Raw genomic sequence first — 24933 nt, forward strand, 5'->3', positions numbered from 1 at the left:
CGGGGCCTTCTTGCCCCTAGTCCAGCGTGGCTGGGCTCGGGCCTTCGGGTCCATCGATGCTCTCGTGTCCCTTGAGGCCCCGCCTATGGATGAACCCAGTGCTCCATGGCCCCTATCTCCAAGTGGCCCAGATGAGCCTGAGGGACAGTATGACCTCTGAGGGGAGAATGCCTCTGATGCTTCATCGGTAACTTCTGATGATCTTCCATCAGATCCTTCTCCCTTGGAGGAGAGCCGCCATTCTCCACCAGAAGGCTTGACCTTCGCGGGGTTTGTCCGGGCGAAGGTCAACTTATGACAGAGGAAGATGCCCACCATAGGATGCTGGAGATCCTCCAGTTTGTGGATGCCTTGAAGGAGGTCATTGAGGTGCCTGTTCACGAGATTTTCAGAGAGTTGGTTCTCCGGCTCTGGGAACACCACCTATCTGTGTGGCCCTGGTAAACCAGAAGGCCGATGGGGTATACCTTGATCAACAGTCTGTGGCATTTGAGAAGCACCATTTCCCCCTCCAATTGGTGGTGGTTGAATTGGCGCTGAAGAAAGCAAAGAGGTCCAAAACCCACACCTCTGCCCCTCCTGGCAAGGATAACAGGGCATGGGATGTTATGGGGAGGATAGTGTTTCAAGGTTCTATGTTGGTGGCCTGCATCGCCTCCTATCTGTTATACATGACTCAGTATACACGTAATCTCTGGAAACAAGTCCAAGAAGTTGTGGATGGTCTAGCGCAGCAACTTCAGGAGGCCCTTATGGTGTTGGTCCAGCAGGGCTTGAGTGTGGGAAGCCCGAAGTCGGAGCTACATATGATGTTTTTGAGACAGCGGGCCGAGTCGCAGTGGCTGGTATTTCTATGCAGCGTCTCGCATGGCTTCATGCTTCAGACCTCTGTCCAGAGGTACAGGACCAGCTGGCTCACTTGCCTTGCACCCGGGGTAATCTGTTTGGTGACAAGGTCAAGAAGGTGGTTGCACAGCTGAAGACCACCATGAGACCTTCCAGCAGTTGTCAGCCAGTGCCTTAGCTTTGAAGGAGTTAATAAACATGTGGATAAAGGTGAACCTGTAGATGTAGTGTACTTGGATTTTCAGAAGACATTTGACAAAGTTCCTCATGAGAGGCTTCTAGGAAAAATAAAGTGTCATGGGATAGGTGGCGATGTCCTTTCATGGATTACAAACTGGCTAAAAGACAGGAAACAGAGAGTAGGATTAAATGGACAATTTTCTCAGTGGAAGGGTATGGACAGTGGAGTGCCTCAGGGATCTGTATTGGGACCCTTACTTTTCAATATATTTATAAATGATCTGGAAAGAAATACGACAAGTGAGGTAATCAAATTTGCAGATGATACAAAATTGTTCAGAGTAGTTAAATCACAAGCAGATTGTGATAAATTGCAGGAAGACCTTATGAGGCTGGAAAATTGGGCATCAAAATGGCAGATGAAATTTAATGTGGACAAGTGCAAGGTGATGCATATAGGGAAAAATAACCCATGCTATAGTTACACAATGTTAGGTTCCATATTAGGTGCTACTACCCAAGAAAGAGATCTAGGCATCATAGTGGATAACACATTGAAATCGGTTCAGTGTGCTGCGGCAGTCAAAAAGCAAACAGAATGGTGGTAATTATTAGAAAGGGAATGGTGAATAAAACGGAAAATGTCATAATGCCTCTGTATCGCTCCATGGTGAGACCGCACCTTGAATACTGTGTACATTTCTGGTTGCCGCATCTCAAAAAAGATATAATTGCGATGGAGAAGGTACAGAGAAGGGCGACCAAAATGATAAAGGGAATGGAACAGTTCCCCTATGAGGAAAGATTAAAGAGGTTAGGACTTTTCAGCTTGGAGAAGAGATGGCTGAGGGGGGATATGATAGAGGTGTTTAAAATCATGAGAGGTCTAGAATGGGTAGATGTGAATCGGTTTTTTACTCTTTCGGATAATAGAAAGACTAGGGGGCACTCCATGAAGTTAGCATGTGGCACATTTAAAACTAATCGGAGAAAGTTCTTTTTCACTCAACGCACAATTAAACTCTGGAATTTGTTGCCAGAAGATGTGGTTAGTGCAGTTAGTATAGCTGTGTTTAAAAAAGGATTGGATAAGTTCTTGGAGAAGAAGTCCATTACCTGCTATTAGTTAAGTTGACTTAGATAATAACCACTGCTATTACTAGCAACGGTAACATGGAATAGACTTAGTTTTTGGGTACTTGCCAGGTTTTTATGGCCTGGATTTGCCACTGTTGGAAACAGGATGTTGGGCTTGATGGACCCTTGGTCTGACCCAGTATGGCATGTTCTTATGTTCTTAGGTCCTCCCGACCAGGACTGTGGAGGCCGTTGTACAGGCCACGGAAATAGTATCCTCCTGCCCCTCGCTCTCGGCCACAAGAGACCAATGTTTGGGGCAGATCTTGGCAACAGCAGTGCTCTAGGCTTCAGCCAGCGCCCCAGGCTAGCCCCGCAACGGGTTTTGACTGGAATCGAGGGAGTATAAGCCAGTCGCCGCTTCAGGTGCTGGAGAACCCAACGGAGGCTACAGGTTGAATCTCGTGGCTGATCTGCCGGATTCTGCTCCGTGCCCGCAGTGGGATTCTGTCTTGCACCTAGAAGTATTCCAAGGAGAGCTCTCAGCCCTTTTAATGGCCAGAGCAGTAGAACCGGTCCCCTGGGGAGCAGCAGGGATCGGAAGTTTTACTCCTGTTATTTTCTAATTTTAAAGGAAATATTCTCCCATTCTCAATTTGCAAGCATTGAACAGATTTCTCAAGAAGGAAAAGTTCAAGATGGTATCCTTGGGCACCTTGATTCCCCTTTTACAAAGAGGAGACTGGCTTTACTCCCTTGATCTCAAAGATGCGTATACCCAAATCGTGATATCCCCAGTCACAGGAGTATCTTTGTTTTGTGGTGAGCCATCAGCATTTTCAGTATTGTGTGCTCCCGTTCAGCCTGGCCTCCACTCCCTGATTCTTCGCGAAGTGTTTGACCGTTGGTGCCTGCCTTGTCCAGCTGAGAGTCCAGGTCTTTCCATACCTGGATGACTGGCTGATCAAAAGCGACATGCAAGCTGTGGCAGTGTGGTCTCTGGGCTGCAGCATTCGGCTGTTGGAATACCTCTGACCATCGTCATGGCTGGATTTCATAGGACGCAGCACAGGCCTTTCTACCCCGCAGCCGGACGCATGCACCGCTAACCCTGGAGGAGGAGGTCCAGCATTGCAGACAGGTTTCTGCATGGTGTATGCTGCAGCTCCTGGGGCACATGGCCACCACTGTCCATGTTACCCCGTTTGCTCGCCTGCATCTGCATCAAGCCCAGTGGATTCTATGCTCCTGATGGCAGCAGGCTACCCAGGGTCTTCAGGTCTGCATCCAGGTTCCCCCCTCAGAGCCTCCCTAGCTTGGTGGTGGTCCCCATCCAATCTGGAGCATGGGGTGCCTTTTCAGGCACCCACACACCAGATGATGCTTACCATGGATGCTTTCCAACTGGGCAGGGGTGCCCATATGGAGGGCCTCCACACCCAAGTCCTGTGGACCGCTCCTGAAGCTCTGTCTCAGATAAAATTCTTGGAGCTGAGAGCGATCCGGTAAACCTTGTGGGCCTTCCAAGATCGGCTGTCCAGCAAGATGATCCTCATTTGGACAGATAATCGGGTTTTGATGTGGTACGTAAACAAGCAGGGGGGTACTAGGTCTTTCCACCTTTGTCAGAAAGCAGTGCAGATCCAGAGTTGGGCCCTTTCTCGGGGGATGTTACTCCGGGAAGTGTACTTGACCGGTGTGGAGAACACCCTAACAGACAGGCTGAGTCGCTCCTAACTGGCTCCACATGTGCTCCCTGAAGCAGGAGGTGGTGGACCAGATCTTCCGTCTCTGGGGAATCCCGGACGTGGATCTAGTTGCCTCCCCCTGCAACAATAAAGTTCATCACTACTGTTCCCTGTCTGGGTCAGACAGCCAGTCAGTGACGGATACCTTTGCTCTCCATTGGGGAAAGGCCTCCTTTTTGCATACCCTCCACTTCCATTGGTGATGAAGACTCTCTTAAAGCTTCGCCAGGGCCAGGGGACCATGATCCTCGTCGCCCCCCATTGGCCGAGGCAGGTGTGGTTCCCGCTTCTGCGAGCTCTCTTCCGGCAAGACCCGATCCCTCTGGGGCCTGCCCCAGATCTCCTAGCACAGGATCATAGAAACATAGAAATGACGGCAGAAGAAGACCAAACGGCCCATCCAGTCTGCCCAGCAAGCTTTCACAGTTATTTTTCTCATACTTATCTTTTAATCTGACCGCTGATGTCAGGGCCCTTATTGGTAACTTTTTGGTTCTAATTTCCTTCCACCCCTGCCATTGATGTAGAGAGCAGTGCTGGAGCTGCACTGGTTAGGGGTAGTAACCGCTGTGATAAGCAAACTACTCCCACGCTTATTTGTTTACCCAGCCTGTGCAATTTAGTCCTTGTTGGTAATTGTCTGAATGTAAATCCTCTTATCTTCATTCCCCCCTGCTGTTTAAGCAGTGAGCTGCGCTATATATGTATTCAAAGTGAAGTATCAGGCTTAATTGGTTCGGGGTAGTAACTGCCGCAACAAGCAAGCGACACCCACGCTTATTTGTGAATGCAAATCCTTTGTCCCACATTTCCTCTTGCCGTTGAAGCATAGAGCAATGTTGGAGTTGCAGTAACGGTGTGTATGTTTATTGAATAAGGGTATTAATCACCAGGTAGTAGCCGTCATTCCCGTAAGCCACCCCCATGCCTCTTCTCTTCATTCACATCCTCAAGACTTTATGGATCCACAGTGTTTATCCCACACCCCTTTGAAATCCTTCACAGTTTTAGTCTTTACCACTTCCTCCGGAAGGGCATTCCAGTCATCCACCACCCTCTCCATGAAGAAATACTTCCTGACATTGGTTCTGTATCTTTCTCCCTGGAGTTTTAAATCGTGACCTCTGGTTCTACTGATTTTTTTTTGCAACGGAAAAGGTTTGTCGTTGACTTTGGATCATTAAAACCTTTCAAGTATCTGATGGTCTGTATCATATCACCCCTGCTCCTCCTTTCCTCCAGGGTATACATATTTAGATTTTTCAATCTCTGATCATAAGGCATTCGATGAAGACCATACACCTTTTTGGTCACCCTTCTCTGGACCGCCTCCATCCTGTCTCTGTCCCTTCGGAGATACGGTCTCCAGACCTGAGCACAGTACTCCAGGTGAGGCCTCACCAAGGACCTATTCAAGGGGATAATCATTTCCCTTTTTTTTTTACTCGATATTCCTCTTTCTATGCAGCCCAGCATTCTTCTGACTTTAGCTATCACCTTGTCACATTGTTTCGCCGACTTCAGGTCGTTAGACACTATCACCCCAAGGTCTCTTTCCTGCTCCGTGCACATCAGCCCATCACCCCCCATCGAATACATTTCTTTCAGATTTCCACACCCCATATGCATGACTCTGCACTTCTTGGCATCGAATCTCAGCTGCCATATCTTCGACCAGTCTTCCAGCTTCCTTAAATCCCGTCTCATTCTCTCCACTCCTTCCGGCGTGTCCACTCTGTTGCAGATCTTAGTATCATCCGCAAATAGACAAACCTCACTTTCTGTCCCGTCCGCTATGTCGCTCACGAAGATATTGAACAGGACTGGTCCCAACACCGACCCTTGCGGCACTCTGCTCATCACCGCTCTCTCTTCCGAGTAAGTTCCATTTACCATCACACATTGACTTCTGTCCTTCAACCAGTTTGCTAGCTTCTCGTTTTCTTCACTAGCCTCCTGTGCGGGACCGTATTAAAAGCTTTGCTAAAATCCAAGTAGATGACATCGAGCGCTCTTCCTCGATCCAATTCCTTAGTCACCCAATCAAAAAGGTCTATGAGATTTGTCTGACAGGACCTTCCCATGGTGAAACCATGCTGCCTCTGATCCAGCAATTCTGCTGCTTGTAGATAGTTCACTATTCTTTCCTTCAGCAACGACTCCAATACTTTTCCCACCACCGAGGTGAGGCTAATCGGCCTGTAGTTTCCAGCCTCCTCTCTGCTCCCACTCTTGTGAAGAGGGACCACCGCCGCTCTTCTCCAATCACTTGGCGCCACTCACATTTCCAGGGATCTATTGAACAGGTCACTCAGCAGAGCCGCCACCACATCTCTGAGCTCTTTCAGTATCCTGAGATGAACCTCATCAGGCCCCATGGCTTTGTCCACTTTGTTTTCCTAGTTTTTCCCATACATTCTCTTCCGCCACGCCAACCTCCGGGCCCTGTTTCTCATAGCCTGGATGTTGCAAGGTTGATCCTGCAGCTGTTTGACACCTCAGAGGAAGTGTCTCAGGACCTGGTAGCCTCAAAGAAACCTTCCACCAGGAAGTCTTATGCTTTGAAATGGAAGAGGTTTAGAATCTGTTGTGAGCAGAAGGGCCTCAACCCCTTCTCCTATACAATCCAGGAACTCCTAAATTACCTGTTGCACATTTCAGAGGCTGTTCTTAAGACTATCTCCATTCAGGTGCACCTGAGTGCCATAGCGGCGTATCACCAGGCGATGGATCGGTCGCCTATCTTGGTGCAACACATTGTAGGATGGTGCATGCGCGGTTTGCTTCATCTGTGGCCTACCTTAAGGGACCCTGCAGTGTTCTGGGACCTAAATGTGGTGTTGGCCCAGTTGATGAAACCGCCATTTGAGCCACTGCATTCTGCCCTCAAGCATTTGACATGGAAGGTTGTATTCCTCATGGCATTCACGTCGGTATGCAGAGTCAGTGAACTGCATGCCTTGGTGACTTATCCGCCCTACAAAAGGTTCTTCCATGACCGGGTGGTTCTACGCATGCATGCTAATTACCTGACAAAGGAGGTTACTGAATTCTATCTTAACCAGTTCATTGTCCTGCCCACTTTTTTCCCTAGGACTCATTCCAATCCAGGGGAAAGGGCACTGCATACACTGGATTGTAAAAGGGCCTTGGCCTTCTGCTTGGACCGGACAGCAGACCATAGGCAATATGCCCAGCTGTTTGTCTCCTATGACTCCAACAGGCTGGGTAGGGTTGTTGCTAAACAGACTCTTTTTACCTGGCTAGCCGAATGCATCACCTTCTGCTATGACCAGGAGGGATTGCAACTCGGGGGGCCACATAACTCATTCTGTTAGAGCCATGGCCACTACCGTGGCCCACCTCCATGCAATCCCTATGGAAGATATATGGAGTTCTCGCCACACCTTCGCAGCTCATTGTTGTCTGGATAGGGTCAGCTGTCGTGTAGCAGGTTTGGTCAGTCTGTCCTCAGAAATCTTTTTCGGCTGTGAATCCAACTCTTTCTACCTCTGGCCCTATTTTGGGTTAAGGCTATTCCTGATGTTACCAACAGCACCTAGTTTGGTGTCTGTTGGCACCTAGTTTGATGTCTGTTGGTCCCATTAGTCTCGAGTCCAGCCTGTAGCTTAGTATTCACCCACATATGAGGACTACCATGCTGCTTGTCCTAGGAGATATTGAAGTTGCTTACCTGTAACAAGTGTTCTCCTAGAACAGCAGGATGGTAGTCCTCAGGAAACCCTCCTGCCACCCCGCAGAGTTGGATTCTCCTTGTCTGTTATTTTATTTTTCGTAATCTACTTAAGAGACTGAAGAGAAAACCCCGCATGGACGCGTGGATAGTGGCATGCTGGGCATGCTCAGTGTGCCAGACAAAGTTTCTAGAAACTTTGATTTCCTAGCGTGTAGCAGATGGACTCATTACAAATGGGTATAGTGTGCTCGTGCTAGCAGTTGGAGATGGATCTGACGTCAGCACTTGGTACATATACCCCTGCAGGAAGTGCAGACGCTCAGTAATTTCCGTCTCCAAAGCAGTTTGGAGCTACCTAACGCTCGCTGAGCGTTCTTCCAAATCCTGACGACTAAATTCTTAGAAGAATCCTACCTGAAGATCGAGCCCCGCACTCCTGCGGTGATACCCTCGGGTCCCTCCCCCAGTTGAGTTTCCCGAGGTGATTTCCGTGGTCCCCCGGAAGTAAGTGCCTCGGTCCGGTGGCCGAATCACGGCAGGGACCTAGCCCCCGAGTGACAAGGGCTCGGGCGCGGCGTAGAGGCAGCCTCGGTCCCGATCCGTTCGCGGTGAGGACTTAGCCCCCGAGTGAGAAGGGCTCAGGCGCGGCTTAGAGGCAGCGGGTGCACTTCCTCGAGCGCGGTGGTGAAGGTAATCACCCTCTCCCCCCGCAGCCGGAGACCGCCCGGGTCGCAACCGGGAAGCGCCGAAGATTAGGTAAGGCGTACATCTTTGCTTGGTCTCCGGAGAGCGAGGATTAGCGGGGTCGGCCTCTGTGGCAGCCCGCCATTTATGCCTGCCTGCTTGCCGTTGTTAGGCGCACGTTGTTACACGCACGTTGTTAGGCGCACGTTGTTGGGCGCACGTTGATAGCGTTGTTACGCGCACGCCGATAGGCGCACGCTGCTAAGCGCACATTCAAAGGCGCATGCTGATAGGCGCACGCTGACAGGCGCACATCATAGGCGCTCATTGATAGACACTCATTGATAGGCGCACATTGATAGGCGCACAGCTTTCGCGCATCTTACAGGGCGCATAGCGATAATATACGCAATGGAGCGTATGAGAGCCCAGGCGTCCACGGAGTTGGCGCCTCCAGAACCGGGCATAAGAGCTCTAGGCCTCTGCTCAGCATGCCACCTCAGAGCCACACAGAGCGAGGAAGCAGACTCCCTATGTGCCCAATGTGAGGAGGCCCTGGGAGTTCCAGGTCAGGCTGATCCCAGCCCAGATTAGTTGCCAGTTCCTCAGGGAACACCCCGGAACTAGCAGGCCGAGGTGAGCAGCCGGGGAACCCTAGAGACCTGGTGCCCCTGAGGCTAGACTCTGCTTCACTCTCCTGGGTGAAATTATTTAAGGGGATTCATGCCTTTGTCCAAATGCAGTCTGCTCCCCGAACGGACCCATACGTATCGGATGACCCTGCCCCTGGACCCTCTAGGCCGAGGCACGGCCACTCGCCACCCGGAAGCCCCACTTCTAGGGATTCAGATTGCTCTGAGGAAGAAGGTGAGCTTCCCGAGCAGGGTGAACTTCCCTCGGGGATAGAGCCGTATCGAACCATGAGACGCTTCTTCCTTAAGGAGGATCTCCCAGACCTAGTCTCTCAATGCCTGTCGGAGTTGGCTATCCCGGGCCAGGGCACCCTAGGGGAACCTAGAGTGAACCGCCTGCTAGAGGGCCTTCGTCAAACGGCTCACCATTTTCCCCTCCTCCAAGCAGCACAGCAGTTAATCGATCTGGAGTGGAATGCGCGCCGGAGGCTTCATTCAAAGGGGGTCAGGCCCTGTCCAGCATGTACCCCCTGGACCCGGCAACCAAGGAGCTGCTGGCGTGCCCCAAGGTAGACGCCATAGTCTGCGCAATTGTGAAGCACACCACTATTCCAGTGGAGGGAGGGGCGGCCCTCAAGGATGTCCCTACGAATCGCGACCTGCTGCACCGTGGTGACGCATTCCTGTCTGTCACAAGCCAGAAACAACACACCGGAAGAAGAAATGGAATCAGCTCTCTCGTTCCTCACTGACACTGCCTCCGACTTAGTTCGTACGGCAGCCAAGGGAGTGTCATCCTCAGTGGCAGCCAGGAGACAGCTCTGGCTACAAAATTGGTCAGCCGACTCCTCCTCCAAGGCACGCCTTACAAGAATGCCTTTTAAGGGATCCCTCCTGTTCGGCAGCGACCTCGAGAACTTGGCTAACAAGTGGGGCGCCTCTCCATTACCCCGTCTGCCGGAAGACAGGTCAAGGAGGAACCAGCGCCCTCTTCCTAGGCAATCCAGAGGTAGAGGCTCTCAACACTTCAACCTTTACAGGACCCGATACCATGCTCCTCGTTCTCAGACCAGGAACCAGTCCTTTCGGACCAGGCACAACAAAAGGGGAACCGGCTCGGGTTCGGGTCCCGGCCGCACCCCACAATGAGAATCAGCCGACCCATCTGTGGGACGAAGCCATAGGGGGCATGCTAACCCTATTTTACCGCCGATGGGTCGAGATTGCTTCAGACCACTGGGTCCTCGCCATCCCCCACTTTCACACTCACACCCATACTCTCCTTCCCTCTCCCCCATTCCTCACTCCCACCTCTAAATTCCTCCTTCGCCCCCTTCCTGTTCAGTCCTCTTACCTTCTCCTGATTTCTCAGCTCGCCTTCTCCTTTTACCCCATCCACCCCTCCTCCCCACCTACACCCCTCACCCCCTCCCCATCCCCCCTCCTCCCGTATAACTCTACACAATTGTATTTCCATGGCATTGCTGTATTTATGAATACTTTGTACATAGTGATACTCTATATATATTTGTAAATTTTGCTCATAAGTTTTGTTTAATTATTTCCCTCCTCTTTTCCCCCTCCTCATTTGTTCTTATGTTAAATTCGTTATATCTGTTCGATGTAAACCGCCATCCCAGGCGCCTGTTTCAGTTACACTGTAAACCGATGTGATATCCCGGATGAACGTCGGTATATAAAAATTTTAAATAAATAAATTTTAAATAAATAAATAAATAAATAAATCCGAGAGGGGTATTACCTGGACTTCCTTCATCCCCCTTCCAAGTTTGTGGAATCTCCTTGTCCACCCCTCAAGAGGGTGGCACTGGAAGCTACCTTGCGGAGGCTCCTGTCCCTAAAAGCCATAATCCCAGTGCCTGCATGGGAGATAAATTCTGGACATTATTCCATTTATTTCATCGTCCCCAAGAAGGGGGGCACCTTCAGACCTGTCCTGGACCTCAAGTCAGTCAACCGGCACTTAAGGGTCCCAAGATTTCGCATGGAAACTCTGCGGTCAGTCCGAAGCGCAATATAGCCAGGGGAGTACCTCACATCCCTGGATCTATCAGAGGCCTACCTGCATATCCCAATCCATCGGGATCACCAGCGCTACTTACGCTTCAAAGTCCTGAACCAACACTTTCAGTTTCGGGCGTTACCCTTCGGGTTAGCTACCGCACCGCAAACCTTTATCAAGGTAATAGTAGTGGTGGCGGCGTCCCTCAGGAAGGAAGGAATTCTTGTCCATCCCTACCTAGACGATTGGCTGATCAGGGCAAGGTCTCCGGAGGAGAGCCACCGGGCAGCCAACAGAGTCATATCTCTTCTGGAAAGCCTAGGATGGGTAGTCAACATGAACAAGAGTTCCTACAGCCGTCACAGTCGCTGGAATACCTAGGAGTCCGATTCGACACCCAGGGAGACAAAGTCAGCCTGACCTCCAAGAGGAGATCAAAACTCCGGAATCATTTGCAGGCCCTGCTAAGCACCTCCCGGCCCACAGCTTGGGATTACCTACAGGTCCTCGGCCTAATGGCGTCCACTCTGGAAGTAGTACCATGGGCACGGGCACATATGCGGCCGTTACAACGCGCCCTCCTATCTCGGTGGAGCCCACGACTACAGAACTACACTGTGCGTCTCCCTCTACTGGCCAGAGTACGGAATCAGTTACGGTGGTGGCTGCAGCCCGGCCACATGAGCCGGGGGTCGAAAATGGCCTCCCCAACCTGGACCCTACTCACTACGGATGCCAGCCTGAGTGGCTGGGGAGCACGCTGCGAAGAGCTAACCGCCCAAGGGCGGTGGAGCAAAGAAGAGTCGGGATGGAACATCAACCGACTAGAGGCGCGGGCAGTCAGGTTAGCCTGCCTGAGATTTGCGCACAGACTTCGAAACAAAGCAGTCAGAGTGATGTTGGACAATGCCACCACGGTGGCATACATCAACCGACAAGGCGGAACCAGAAGCCAACAGGTATCCCTAGAAATAGCCCTCCTGATGGTTTGGGCGGAAGCAAATCTCCAGGACATCTCCGCCGTCCACATCGCCGGGAAGGACAACACCACGGCAGACTTCCTCAGCAGCGAAAGCCTAAACCTGGGGGAATGGCAACTGTCACCCACGGCCTTCCAGATGATTGTGGATCAGTGGAGGACTCCGGGCATGGACCTACTAGCGGACAGATCCAATGCTCAAGTACCCAGATACTTCAGTCGCAGACGAGATCCTCTTTCCCACGGGACCGACGCCCTGGTGCAACCATGGCCTCAGGGGATCCTGCTATATGCCTTCCCCCCATGGCCCCTGCTGGGCGCCATTATACACAAGATTCAGCGACACAGAGGCCTAGTTCTTCTGGTGGCCCCGGACTGGCCAAGAAGACCCTGGTACGCAGACATGAGAAGACTACTGGCAGGGGATCCCCTACCCCTGCCCCCTCACAGGGACCTGCTGAGACAAGGTCCCATCCTCCACGAGAATCTAGTTCCATTCTCTCTTCCGGTCTGGCCATTGAGAGGGCTTGACTGAGGAAAAGGGGATACTCGGGGGCGGTAATAGATACACTCCTCCGAGCACGCAAGTTCTCCACATCACTAACGGATCTGGAGAGTATTTGAAGCCTGGTGCGAAACTCGCAGCACCAACCCACATGCCGCTAAAATCCCCGTCATTTTGGATTTCCTGCAAGATGGGCTTCAGAAGGGTCTGTCCCTCAATTCAGTCAAGGTTCAGGTGGCAGCACTATCCTGCTACGGCCCCAGGTGTGAAGGCAACAGCATTGCCACACACCCAGACGTTTCACGTTTCCTGAAAGGAGTCAAACACATTCGCCCGCCCCTGAAATGGCCAGTGCCCCTGTGGAACCTCAACCTAGTTTTGGACTTCCTAGCGGGACCCACCTTCAGACCTCTCCGAGGACTGTCCCTCCGGTTATTAACCTTGAAGATGGTGTTCTTGCTGGCCATATGCTCAGCACGCTGCATCTCAGAGCTACAAGCGCTGTCCTGCCGCGATCCGTTTCTTAGGATCACCCCAGGGGCTATCCATCTTTGCACGGTTCCTTCCTTCTTACCCAAAGTAGTCTCACACTTCCACCTCAACCAAAGCATATCCTTGCCAACCATGGAAGGGTTGAAGAAATCGGAAGCAGGTCGAATACTGCGTCATCTTGACATCGGCAGGCTGCTGTCCAGATACCTGGATATGTCGGAAACAGTACGAAAGACGGACCACTTGTTCGTCCTTCACAGTGGGAAGCGGCAAGGAGAAGCGGCCTCACGAGCGACTATTGCTCGCTGGATCAAAGAAGTTATCAAAGCGGCCTACATAGAAGCGGGGAAACCACCACCTCTACGAGTCAAGGCTCACTCTACCAGAGCACAAGCAGCCTCCTGGGCAGAAACTAGGATGCTGTCGCCTGCAGAGATATGTAAAGCAGCAACGTGGTCCTCCATCCATACCTTCTCAAGATTCTACCGACTGGACGTCCAGGCTAGGGAGGACTCAGCATTTGCAAGGGCAATCCTAAACGTACCTCGGGCAGCCTCCCACCCAGTCCGGGAGTAGCTTATGTACATCCCATTTGTAATGAGTCCATCTGCTACACGCTAGGAAATGGTGAGATTACTTACCTGATAATCTCGTTTTCCTTAGTGTAGGCAGATGGACTCAGCATCCCGCCCGGCTGCCGATATACATATGGGGATTCACCGTTTCGAGGTAAGCCATGCTTCCTTACATAGGGCATCCACCCTGCCGGGTGTCGACGCCTTCCGGTTGAGAACACTGGCAGTCTCCAGCTACTATCAATCAGTCAGGTTAATCATGTTCAGTTAATCAATCGGTCAGTCACACATATATCCATACAGCTTTTGCAAGGAAGATTACTGAGCGTCTGCACTTCCTGCAGGGGTATATGTACCACGTGCTGACGTCAGATCCGTCTCCAACTGCTAGCACGAGCACACTATACCCATTTGTAATGAGTCCATCTGCCTACACTAAGGAAAACGAGATTATCAGGTAAGTAATCTCACCAATGTTTTCCATACCGGGCTCCTTTGGATGATGTCACCCACATGCCCTAGGAAAACATCTGTTACAGGTAGGCGACTTTGCTTTCTGTGTTGTGGCCCTACTGCATTGCCTGCTTTGTCTTTTCCCAGAGTGCTTTCAAGTCTCAGCTGTGGGGCTTTCCTACTATTTGTTTCTCTGATGGCATAGAACTGAGGCTGAAGGTGTTTGCAACTTGAAACAAACTGTACCACACAAGGGAAACTAAAAGGGGTGGGGTGGCACGCCGTCTCTTGTGAGTAATATCCAGGGCATCTACAGGGGAAAAATGGCATGCTTTGCTCACAATGGTTATACCAACCAAACTGCCGTTAAAAATATGTAGTGAATTTTTCAGCTGGTGTGGTTTGGCTGTTTGCTGTGAAAGAGAATAACTTTATGGTTAGGAGGGCCTAACCTGTGTATTACTATCAGCTGTTTGCCAATTACCCAACTGTCCCCAGGTGGCAGAAAAGCCACTGAGCAGGGAGGGACTTAAACAGTGACTATGCTGCCACGGTGAACAGTGCAAACCGCTAGAGAACAGGGCATTCCCCTTTTGCTCAGTTATGAAGTTGATCCCTAAGGCAAGGCAGCCTAGATTGCTATTGCTATATGTTTACTGAAAAAAAATGATGCCTTTGCTTTAGATGTAGTGATAGGAGAATCTAGTCATTTTTTTTTAGCTGCCACTGTAATGCCTTCTGGCTGTTAGGAACTAAGGCTTATTCTTTAAGCCAAAGATTACTAGCTGACTTCAGGACAGCCTGAACAGGGCTTGTTGTTATCCCTGTTGTATTTATGGACTTACAGTTCCTGCTTTTCTTAGAGATTAGAACTTAAAATCAAAGAATACAATAGGGATAAAGCCAGAACTGAATCAGCCTGCCCCTGATGACTTGGAGCCAGTGAGTAACCCTGCTTGTATTATATGGGCAGCTGCAATCCTGTGAACTGTACTGTACAGGGTTAGTAGTAACTTCAGCCTTTATTAAGAGACATCCTCTGGGATTCCCAAGTAAGAAGACAAGGATGTGTTCAACATATATGAAGTAGTGAACAAAGGGTGACTTTAACAAGTTTGTAGTGTGTTGGCAGCCTAAACACATCTTTCAGTACACCTGGGACACAACATCTTCTTTAATCAGACATGGTAAGTGGCAAGAAAAACTTGGGTAGCAATTCCAGATGATAAAAAAGAAGCATGAGTTGGTGTCTCTTCCCATATTTGCTTAGCATGGGAAGAGGGCATGAATGGGGGATGGAGGCACATTGCTTCCAGTCTTCCCTCCCTCCTTTGTAACCAGTATCTCCTCCCCAAAGGATTATGGTCTGCTGAAGGATCGTGGTGAAGATGTGCCTAAACCTCAGCGAAAGGCCATGGATTACTCCTCATCTAGTGATGAGATGGGGAGCAGCGAGGAAGAGGAAGAAGAGGAAGGGGAAACAGACAGACAGGAGGAGAGCCAGAACAGTTCTGGCCCCAGGTAGGAGACAGTCCTTGTAATTACGATTCTCTTTTCATGAATAAGATGACAGAGTAAATGATGGCAGATTAAAGAGCAAAATGGTGTATTCAGTCTGCCCAGCAAGGTGTTTAGGATTGTAACTACTGATCTGTGCAGTTTACCATGTTGCTTTTTGTTTAAAATTGTAACTGCTATTCTATGCATGTTACATGCAGAAATGCTACACCAAAAGTTGTCATAGGTTAACCAATTTCTTCATTTCTGTCCCTTAGGCATTAGGGACCCTCTGTGTTTATCTCAAGTCCTTTACAATTCCATTAACACTATCCCCTCCAGCAGGGCATTCCAGACATCTACTACACTTTCAGCAAAAAATATTTCCTGACTTTTCCCGAATCTACCTCCTTGAAACTTCATATCATGACCCTTAGTTCTATGACGACTTTTACACTAGTAAAAATGGTATTCTTGTACATTATTAATATATTTAAGAAATTTAAAGTCTGTATCATATCACCTCTGCTCTCCTCTCCTCTAACTATGCATATTTAGGTCCTTGAGTCTCATCTCATATTTCAATACAGACCCTGCACCATTGTGGTTGCCTTTCTCTGAATTGCTATTGTATTCTCTATCCTTTTTGAGATATAGAAACATGATGGCAGAAAAAGACCATATGGCCCATCCAGTCTGCCCATCAGTCCAATTAATTTAGTATTATAATTCCCATCACCTCCTTAGAGATCCCCTATATTTATACCATGCGTTCTTAACTTCAGACACTGTTTCTTTGTCTCCATCTGCTGGTAGGAGGAACATAACCTGTATAAATGGGACAAACATTGTCCCCACCACTTGCACTGGTAGGGTATGCAACATATCCACCAACATTTCTGTAAATAAATATTTCCTAAGATTACTCCGGAGTTTACCCACTTTCAGTGTCATCACATGACCCCTTGTTCTAGAGCCTCCTTACTGTTGAAGGAGGCTCACCTCCTGTGCATGGAAACCTTTAGGATATTTGAATGTCTCTATCATATCTCCCGTATCTCGCCTTTCCTCCAGGGTGTACATGTTTTGATCTTTGTCTATCGCCATATGCTTTAGAATGAAGATCACTGACTATTTTAGAAGCCACCCTCTGGACTGACTCCATCCTGTTTATATCCTTCTGGTGTGATCTCCAGAATTGTACACACATTCCAAGTGAGGTCTCACCAGTGACTTATATAAGGGAGGTATCGCCTCCCTTTTTCTGCTGACCAAGCATGGCAACTTCTGCAGTGAGTGCAGAAGTCCCCACATGGGGTTAGGGGGAAGCTTTCTTTGTAGGCAGTGCCTAGGAAAAGGAGAAAAAGGGGACCTCTTGATATTTGTGGCTTGGTGGCCTAATGAAGAGTTTCCCGCCAGTGAGCAGTTGGAAACCATGGGAGCATACTGATCTGGAGCATCTAGTTTTGGTTCCATTGGTGGAAGGTGTTTCTTCTGGTATCCCCGGGGTAGTTTCTTAATTGGTGTGTCTTCCCCTGGGTTTTATTTGGCCAGGGGGAACCTTCCTCCTTTCCTCCAGAGTTCCTTCAGTGGCTGACTAGGTGATAAACTTTGGTTGTAGCATACAGGATGGTTCTTCTCCTGATATTCCTTCTCAAAAAGGGGAGGTGTCTGCAGGTACAAGGGAGTAAAAGGGCACAGAGGGATGAGGACCAGGCCCAGAAAAGGATAAGTCTTCAAGTTCAAATTTGTCAGCTCCCCTCCTTAAGGAGGACCTTAAGGGACATGGGCAGCAGAATGCCTTTTGGTTGGGGGGGGGGGGGGGGCAACCAAGCTCCGCCCATAAGCTGCCAATTTCTTACTTTAGATTTATAGTTAATATTTTTTATTAAATACATTCTTCACATAATTCATAGAGCATAATTATTCATTCCTAGACCAACCAATGCAATGCTTGATATTAGAAAACTAGACATAGTGCTAAAGGAGAAGATGACAAAAATTGCATTACTAATAAAAGCATCATTACTTAGCAACTATTGTGTACTCTGTGTAGAGAGAGATGATCAAGTATCAAGAGACACAGAAGATCAAGTATCACAGACCAAGCAAATAAAAATACAGAAACAGTCCTTATTGTTTGGGACTACTTCCAAGTTCGTCTTGATATATGGCCAGTATTTATTACATCATACAAGCTTCAGAAAGAAGCAGTTTGGAGTGGTTGAATGAGCAGACGGTATAAAACTGTCTGCTGCCCAGGGGGGCGGATCTAAATGGCCGATCGATTGATTTGCTCGCGTCTGCTTTCTCGGGCATTACAAGTTTTGTTTCTCTTGCTATACTCTTTACCTGTGATGGGAAGAAAGCGGAAACCTAGGATGGAGCCTTACCCCGCGGTTCCTCCAAAGACTCCTTTCCCCGGCCCGATGGACGTCCACGTCCTGCGCAGCAGCTTGGCATCGGGGCAGATTTTATAAATCTGCGCACACACGTACTTTGTTCGCGCACCAGGCGTGAACAAGAGTACGCGGGATTTCAATAGATACACGCGTAGCCGCTAAAATCCGGGGTCGACGCGCGCAAGGCTGCCCAAAATCGGCAGCCTGTGTGCGCCGAGCCGCGTAGCCTGCCTCCGTTCCCTCCGAGGCCGCTCTGAAATCAGAGCGGCCTCGGAGGGAACTTTCCTTCCACCCCCCCCCCGCACCTTCCCTTCCCCTACCTAACCCACCCCCCGGCCCTATCTAAACACCCCCTAACTTTGCCCGCGCCGGGCCGGCTGCCACGCTCCATGTTCCGGACCGGGGGCTGGTCCGGAGGCCGCAGCCACGCCCCCGGGCCGAAACCACGCCCGCGCTGCCGCCCCCAAAACGCCGCGTCACTCGCGACATGCCCCCGACACGCCCCTCCATGCAAGCCCCGGGACTTACGCTCGTCCCGGGGCTTGCGCGCACCGCCGAGCCTATGCAAAATAGGCTCGGCACGCGCAGGGGGGGTTTGGGGTAGGTTTTCGGGAGGTACGCGCATATCCCTTTGAAAATCTACCCCATAATGTAAAATTTTTTTAAATGTCCCAAACAATCAAATATTTCAAAACAGCAGACACATCAAACAGGGAGAAGCATTAAGATGCCATCAATCTTAGCAAATCCTCATCTTTTACTAAGAGATCGTTCATTGATATTTCCAAATTAACAGTGATCTTATCCCCAATTCTTGAATCTCTTGTTTTCAATGATATAGAGTCATATGTTGATTACTGGACAAACCGTTTAATTTCTGTGCTTGATAACATTGCTCTTTGAAGCAGTTTTCTCATGGTAAAATTAAATCTCAATCGTGGTTTACTTCTTCATTGTTATCGTTACGTAAATTGTTGCGAAAAAGTAAACAAATTTGGATCAAAAAGCCATCTGCTTTCAATGCAGTTAACTACAGATCTGTGTTACACAATTGTCAGAGTGAAACACTTAAGGCCAAGAAAGAATTACTACTCTGTAAAAATTAAAGAGCTAGAAAATCATCCCAAGGCCCTATTTCAATTAGTACACAAACTCACTCGGGATCATAACTCAAAGAAACTATCTGACGAATCATTATCAGCTGATAACTTTTCTAAATATTTTTCATTGAAGGTTGAGAATCTGACCTTAATATTTAATGATGTTGCCCCTTGGTATCAAAATACCAATTCCCATGGATCTCCCACTTGGTCAACATTCAAAATTTTTTCTTCTTTGGAAATCTCTTCTTTTGTTTCTCCTACAATGTGATTTGCCCATTGACCAACATGCCTGTCTTAGTTTTCAAAGCTCTTATAGATATTCTTAGTGCTTCTCTTTCTTGTATAGTTATTACATCCCTTGAAACCAGTTTCATACCCATAGTCTCAAAAAAGCACTTGTTAAACGGCTCCTAAAAAAACTTCACTTAGATATCAATGATGCAGCAAATTACTGACCCATTTCCTCTCTGCCTTTCATTGCCAAGTTTGTTGAATGTGCTGTGTTGCAGCAGCTCACTGACTTTCTTGAACACAATGAAATACTTAATGCTCATAAGTTTGGTTTCCGCCGCTCCATGAGCACAGAACTCCTCGTTTCACTTGTGATACTCTCAAACATGGGCTTGATAATGGTCAGCAATTTCTATTGGTTTCTCTTGATATATCATCGGCTTTTGACACTGTTAACCACAATATACTTCTTTTTCGACTTCGCGAATGTGGCATCACAGGCTCAGTTCTTTTGTGGTTCACCAGTTATTTAGAAGACCATTCTCAATCTATTAGCTACAATGATCAACTAACACCAGCCTCTTCTTTGAAATCTGGAGTCCCGCAAGGCTCCGCACTTTCAGTGATGCTTTTTAATGTATATTTAGCGCCTATCACCAAGCTGCTAGTGAGCATCATGGACGGGTACAAAATCTATGCGGACGACATACAATTTCTTATTAAAATTCGGACCTCTTGGCAACAAACACTTGAACATCTTCAACTCTGCTTGATAAGCATAAAAAAGTGGTTACATCAGAATAAACTCGCTCTCAACACTAAAAAAAAAACAGATTTCTTGCTCATACATCATCCACATTCTGAGCTTCAAAAAGACATCATCATGCTTGACAGTCTTTCATTTCTCACAGGGCAAGCAGGATGGTAGTCCTCACATATGGGTGACATCATCAGGATGGAGCTCAATCATGGAACACTTTTGTCAAAGTTTCTAGAACTTTGACTGGCACCTACAGGGCATGCCCAGCAATGCACTGACCCTGCATCCAGCAGGAGTCCCCCTTCAGTCTTCTTTTTTCAGCGCAGCAGTAGTCACGTGGGTTAAGGAACTCTCTGGAGATTCCTGACAGGAATTTTCCTCAAGGAACTTCATTCAAAAATTTTCAAAAAGTTCTACCCATAGGGGTCCCCCTATCGATATCCATACTCCGCGGTCGAAAGGTAAGGTTTTACCTTTGTTGCAGTCAATTCCCATCAAGTTATCCCTTCGGGGCCTACTGGCCATCAACCGCACCGCAGCTAAATTTTTGTCTGAGCCATAGCGTCGGGTTTTCATTAGTGCCCCGACTGTACTCAGACAATGTCCATCACTGACCCGCATGAGGTCTGGTCATGTGTTTTGGGTCCGACCACGATGTCCTAACTTGCAACAAATGTGCCCAAATGACACCGAAGGGTCATAAGGCCTGTTTAGAGAAAATGGACTTTCTTTTTCAGTTAAAAACCCTGACTCCATCGATAGCTTTGACGTCATCTGAGCCGGTGCCATCGACCTCTCGCCAGCACCGGGGTACCGCTGCTGTTCGACCGGCATCGACAATTCCAAAAGTGTCGATAGCCTCCTTGCCTCCTCAGGAAAAGGACCGAGGAGAACATCTTGAAAAGCGTCGACACCGGCATCGGAAGGCTCAGTCCGTTGATCCAGGCAAGTCCTCGGCATCAACGTCGATAGAGCCACCGACAAACAAGCCCCGTCCAGAAAAGGCCCTATCCTCTTCTGTGACCAGGTCACAGAGGCATTCCCCACCTTCAGGGGTGCAGGGATCCGAGATTCCACCTTCACTGGTGGACCCTCTGGCTAGGCCAATGCTGCCTTCTTCTCCAGAGCCGGGGTTACTCACCCCAGGTCTCCGAGAGGAATTGGATCGGATGATCCAAGAGGCCATTGGTAAAGCACTTCAGGGCTTCCAACCTCCATCGACGCCGGTACCAGTCCCCGAGCCGGTCACCGATCCAATTCCCATAGCGCTCGCACTGCTTCTGGGTAGACTGGATGCATTGATCGGTGCCCTGCCTCCGTTGGAACAGAGAACACTGGTGGTTTTAGTGCCTTCTACACCGATTCCATTATCATCGGATAAAGAAACACCGATTCCCATCCCCCAAAGGTCAGATCATTTTCTAATTCAGTCCACTATTAAATGCATAAAGCCAAAAGAAATACAGAAAAATGAACCATTAGAGTTTAAATATCAGCCACCATTTAACAGTGAAATACTAAAAAACAAATTAGAAGAAACATTAATACCCTTTGACCACAAAGACTGTAAAGCCGCAACAGCAGCATGGCTGATTAGCACGAGTAAATTAGCAGATTATATAAACCCCCACAAAAACAATGCAGACCCATAAGCCTAAACAAAGAAGCCCATGGTATAATGAGAAGATAAAGGAAGTCAAACAAAATCTGAGAAAAAAAGAAAAAGAGTGGAAAAAAGATAAATCAACAGAAAGTTTAACTAAATTTAGGAAACTAGCTTATTACAAAAAAGTAATTCTCGACGCAAAAAACTATTCTTTAGCTCAAAAATTGAAATATTTGCAAACAACCCAAGAACACTAACATAGTAAAAAATCTGACTAATGATAAAACAAGCACCCCAAACCCCACAAGAGAATAAATGTAACGAAATAGCACACAGGAGTCTAAAACCCTTATTAACCCAAGCACACTTTCGAACAGTTCTGCACGCACTTATATTCGCTAGCACAGACTACTGTAACACACTATTCCTGGGATTACCGTATTCAACATTAAGACCACTACAAATCTTACAGAACTCTGCTGCCAGAATACATATTGGAAAAAGCAAAAGAGATCACATCACTCAAACACTTGATGAATTACACTGGCTGCCAATAGAACAAAGAGTGCAATTTAAAACACTATGCACAATTCACAAACTAATCAATGATGAAAAAGCTGATTGGCTAAACACAGCGCTATGGATTATATGTCCCCCAGAGAAATCTCAGATCAGCCATTAAAGCTCTACTAACCATCCCCTCGGTCAAGTCAGCAAAATTGACCCAAATTAGAGAGAGAGAGCACTATCCTTAGCCGGTCCAATATTATGGAACACAATGCCACTTGAAATAAGATTAGTGAGAGATTTAAAACTCTTCAAAAAACGTTTAAAAACATGGCTTTTCAAAAAAGCTTTTCACAGTGAGATCGGAGAATAAGAAGTACAAATGAACAAGCAAAATAGCATCTACACACAGCATAAAGTCACCTTACTTTACTATTTTTCTCATAATTAAATATTAATATAAAAGAATTATAGTATAATGTATAATACTTGTATGGTTATTCTATTAATCATATAAATGGAAAAAATCCAAACCACTTATCATATAACTTATATTATTGAAACACGTAACCGAAAGATTTATTGGCACTTTTTTAGACAAATTGTAAACCAAACTTATTTTTACGTGCCTATTTGTAAACCGTTGTGAAGGTGCATTACTAAACGATGGTATAGAAAAGTATTTAAATAAATAAATAAAATCTTACCACCGACTCGTCCATCGATGTCATCTTCCCTTCAGTGCCTCCATTGATGCCATCCGTTCCTCCATTGACTCCATCGGTTTCTCCATTGATGCAGTTGGTGCCGCTTCCAATGCCATCGATGCCTAGGCCTGGTCCTTCAGGATAGCACCCTTTCTCCTTGCTGGAGACCCACTAGGTGCTGGAGATCAGCCCTATGTTCCTTGGACCAATGATATGTCCCAAGATACAGATGATCTACTATCAGAGCCCTCTCCCCCAGATGAAAGATGACGTTCACCACCAGAAGATCTGTCTTTTATCAATTTCATCAAGGAAATATCTGAAACCATTCCTTTCCAACTTCAGATAGAAGAGGACTCTAGGCCAAAGATGCTGGAAGTACTCCAATTTTTTGAAGCTCCTAAGGTAATCATGTCCATACCTATTCATGAAATCCTATTTGATCTCCTGAAAAGATACTGTGAACACCCAGGTTCAGTTCCACCTGTCAACCATAAGACAGATGCCACCTGTCTGGTACAGTCAGCTCCTGGGTTCCAGAAGTCTCAGTTGGATCATCATTCTGTGGTTGTTGAGTCAGCCCAGAAGAAGGCACGACGTTCAAAACCTCATTCCTCCTTACCTCCAGGGAAAGAGCAAAAATCCCTGGATGCTTTTGGCAGGCGTGTATTCCATGGCTCTATGCTCATATCTCGCATAGCCTCTTACCAGTTATACATGACCCAGTATAACAGAGACCTCTTTAAAAGGATCCAGGACTTCTCTGATTTGTTGCCAGAGCAACTCCAGACTCAACTTCATACTCTAGCTCAGAAAGGTCTAGATGCTAGAAAACACGAGGTCCGCACTGCTTATGATATCTTCGACACTGCCTCTAGAGTGTCTGCAGCGGGGATTAGTGCACGAAGATGGGCCTGGCTCAAACCCTCGTACTTAAGAAACATAAGAAAATGCCATACTGTGTCAGACCAAGGGTCCATCAAGCCCAGCATCCTGTTTCCAACAGTGGCCAATCCAGGCCAAAAGAACCTGGCAAGTACCGAAAACCTAAGTCTATTCCATGTTACCATTGATAATGGCAGTGGCTATTCTCTAAGTGAACTTAATAGCAGGTAATGGACTTCTCCTCCAAGAACTTATCCAATCCTTTTTTAAACACAGCTATACTAACTGCACTAACCACATCCTCTGGCAACAAATTCCAGAGTTTAATTGTGCGTGGAGTAAAAAAGAACTTTCTCCGATTAGTTTTAAATGTGCCACATGCTAACTTCATGGAGTGCCCCCTAGTCTTTCTACTATCCGAAAGAGTAAATAACCGATTCACATCTACCCGTTCTAGACCTCTCATGATTTTAAACACCTCTGTCATATCCCCCCTCAGTCGTCTCTTCTCCGAGCTGAAAAGTCCTAACCTCTTTAGTCTTTCCTCATAGGGGAGTTGTTCCATTCCCCTTATCATTTTGGTAACCCTTCTTTGTACCTTCTCCATCGCAATTATATATTTTTTGAGATGCGGCGACCAGGATTGTACACAGGATTCAAGGTGCGGTCTCACCATGGAGCGATACAGAGGCATTATGACATTTTCCGTTTTATTCACCATTCCCTTTCTAATAATTCCCAACATTCTGTTTGCTTTTTTGAGTGCCGCAGCACACTGAACCGACGATTTCAATATATTTACTCTGACACCTAGATCTCTTTCTTGGGTTGTAGCACCTAATATGGAACCCAACATTGTGTAATTATAGCATGGGTTATTTTTCCCTATATGCATTACCTTGCACTTATCCACATTTAATTTCATCTGCCATTTGGATGCCCAATTTTCCAGTCTCACAAGGTCTTCCTGCAATTTATCACAGTCTGCTTGTGATTTAACTGCTCTGAACAATTTTGTGTCATCTGCAAATTTGATTATCTCACTCGTTGTATTTCTTTCCAGATCATTTATAAATATATTGAAAAGTAAGGGTCCCAATACAGATCCCTGAGGCACTCCACTTTCCACTCCCTTCCACTGAGAAAATTGTCCATTTAATCCTACTCTCTGTTTCCTGTCTTTTAGCCAGTTTGCAATCCATGAAAGGACATCGCCACCTATCCCATAACTTTTTACTTTTCCTAGAAGCCTCTCATGAGGAACTTTGTCAAACGCCTTCTGAAAATCCAAGTATACTATATCTACCGGTTCACAGTTATCCACATGTTTATTAACTCCTTCAA

At 47.6% G+C, this 24933-nt stretch overlaps 1 protein-coding gene across 1 annotated transcript in view; it reads left to right on the forward strand.

The window, feature by feature from the left end:
• The window catches only part of LOC115078196 (misshapen-like kinase 1), a 1532819-nt gene that overhangs the window by 1108220 nt on the left and 399666 nt on the right, over nt 1–24933 (forward strand). Inside the window, 1 exon segment of the mRNA XM_029580940.1 lies at nt 15249–15412. Coding sequence (XP_029436800.1) covers nt 15249–15412 — 164 coding nt within the window.

This window comes from Rhinatrema bivittatum, chromosome 16 (assembly GCF_901001135.1).
Source record: "Rhinatrema bivittatum chromosome 16, aRhiBiv1.1, whole genome shotgun sequence".
NCBI lineage: Eukaryota > Metazoa > Chordata > Amphibia > Gymnophiona > Rhinatrematidae > Rhinatrema > Rhinatrema bivittatum.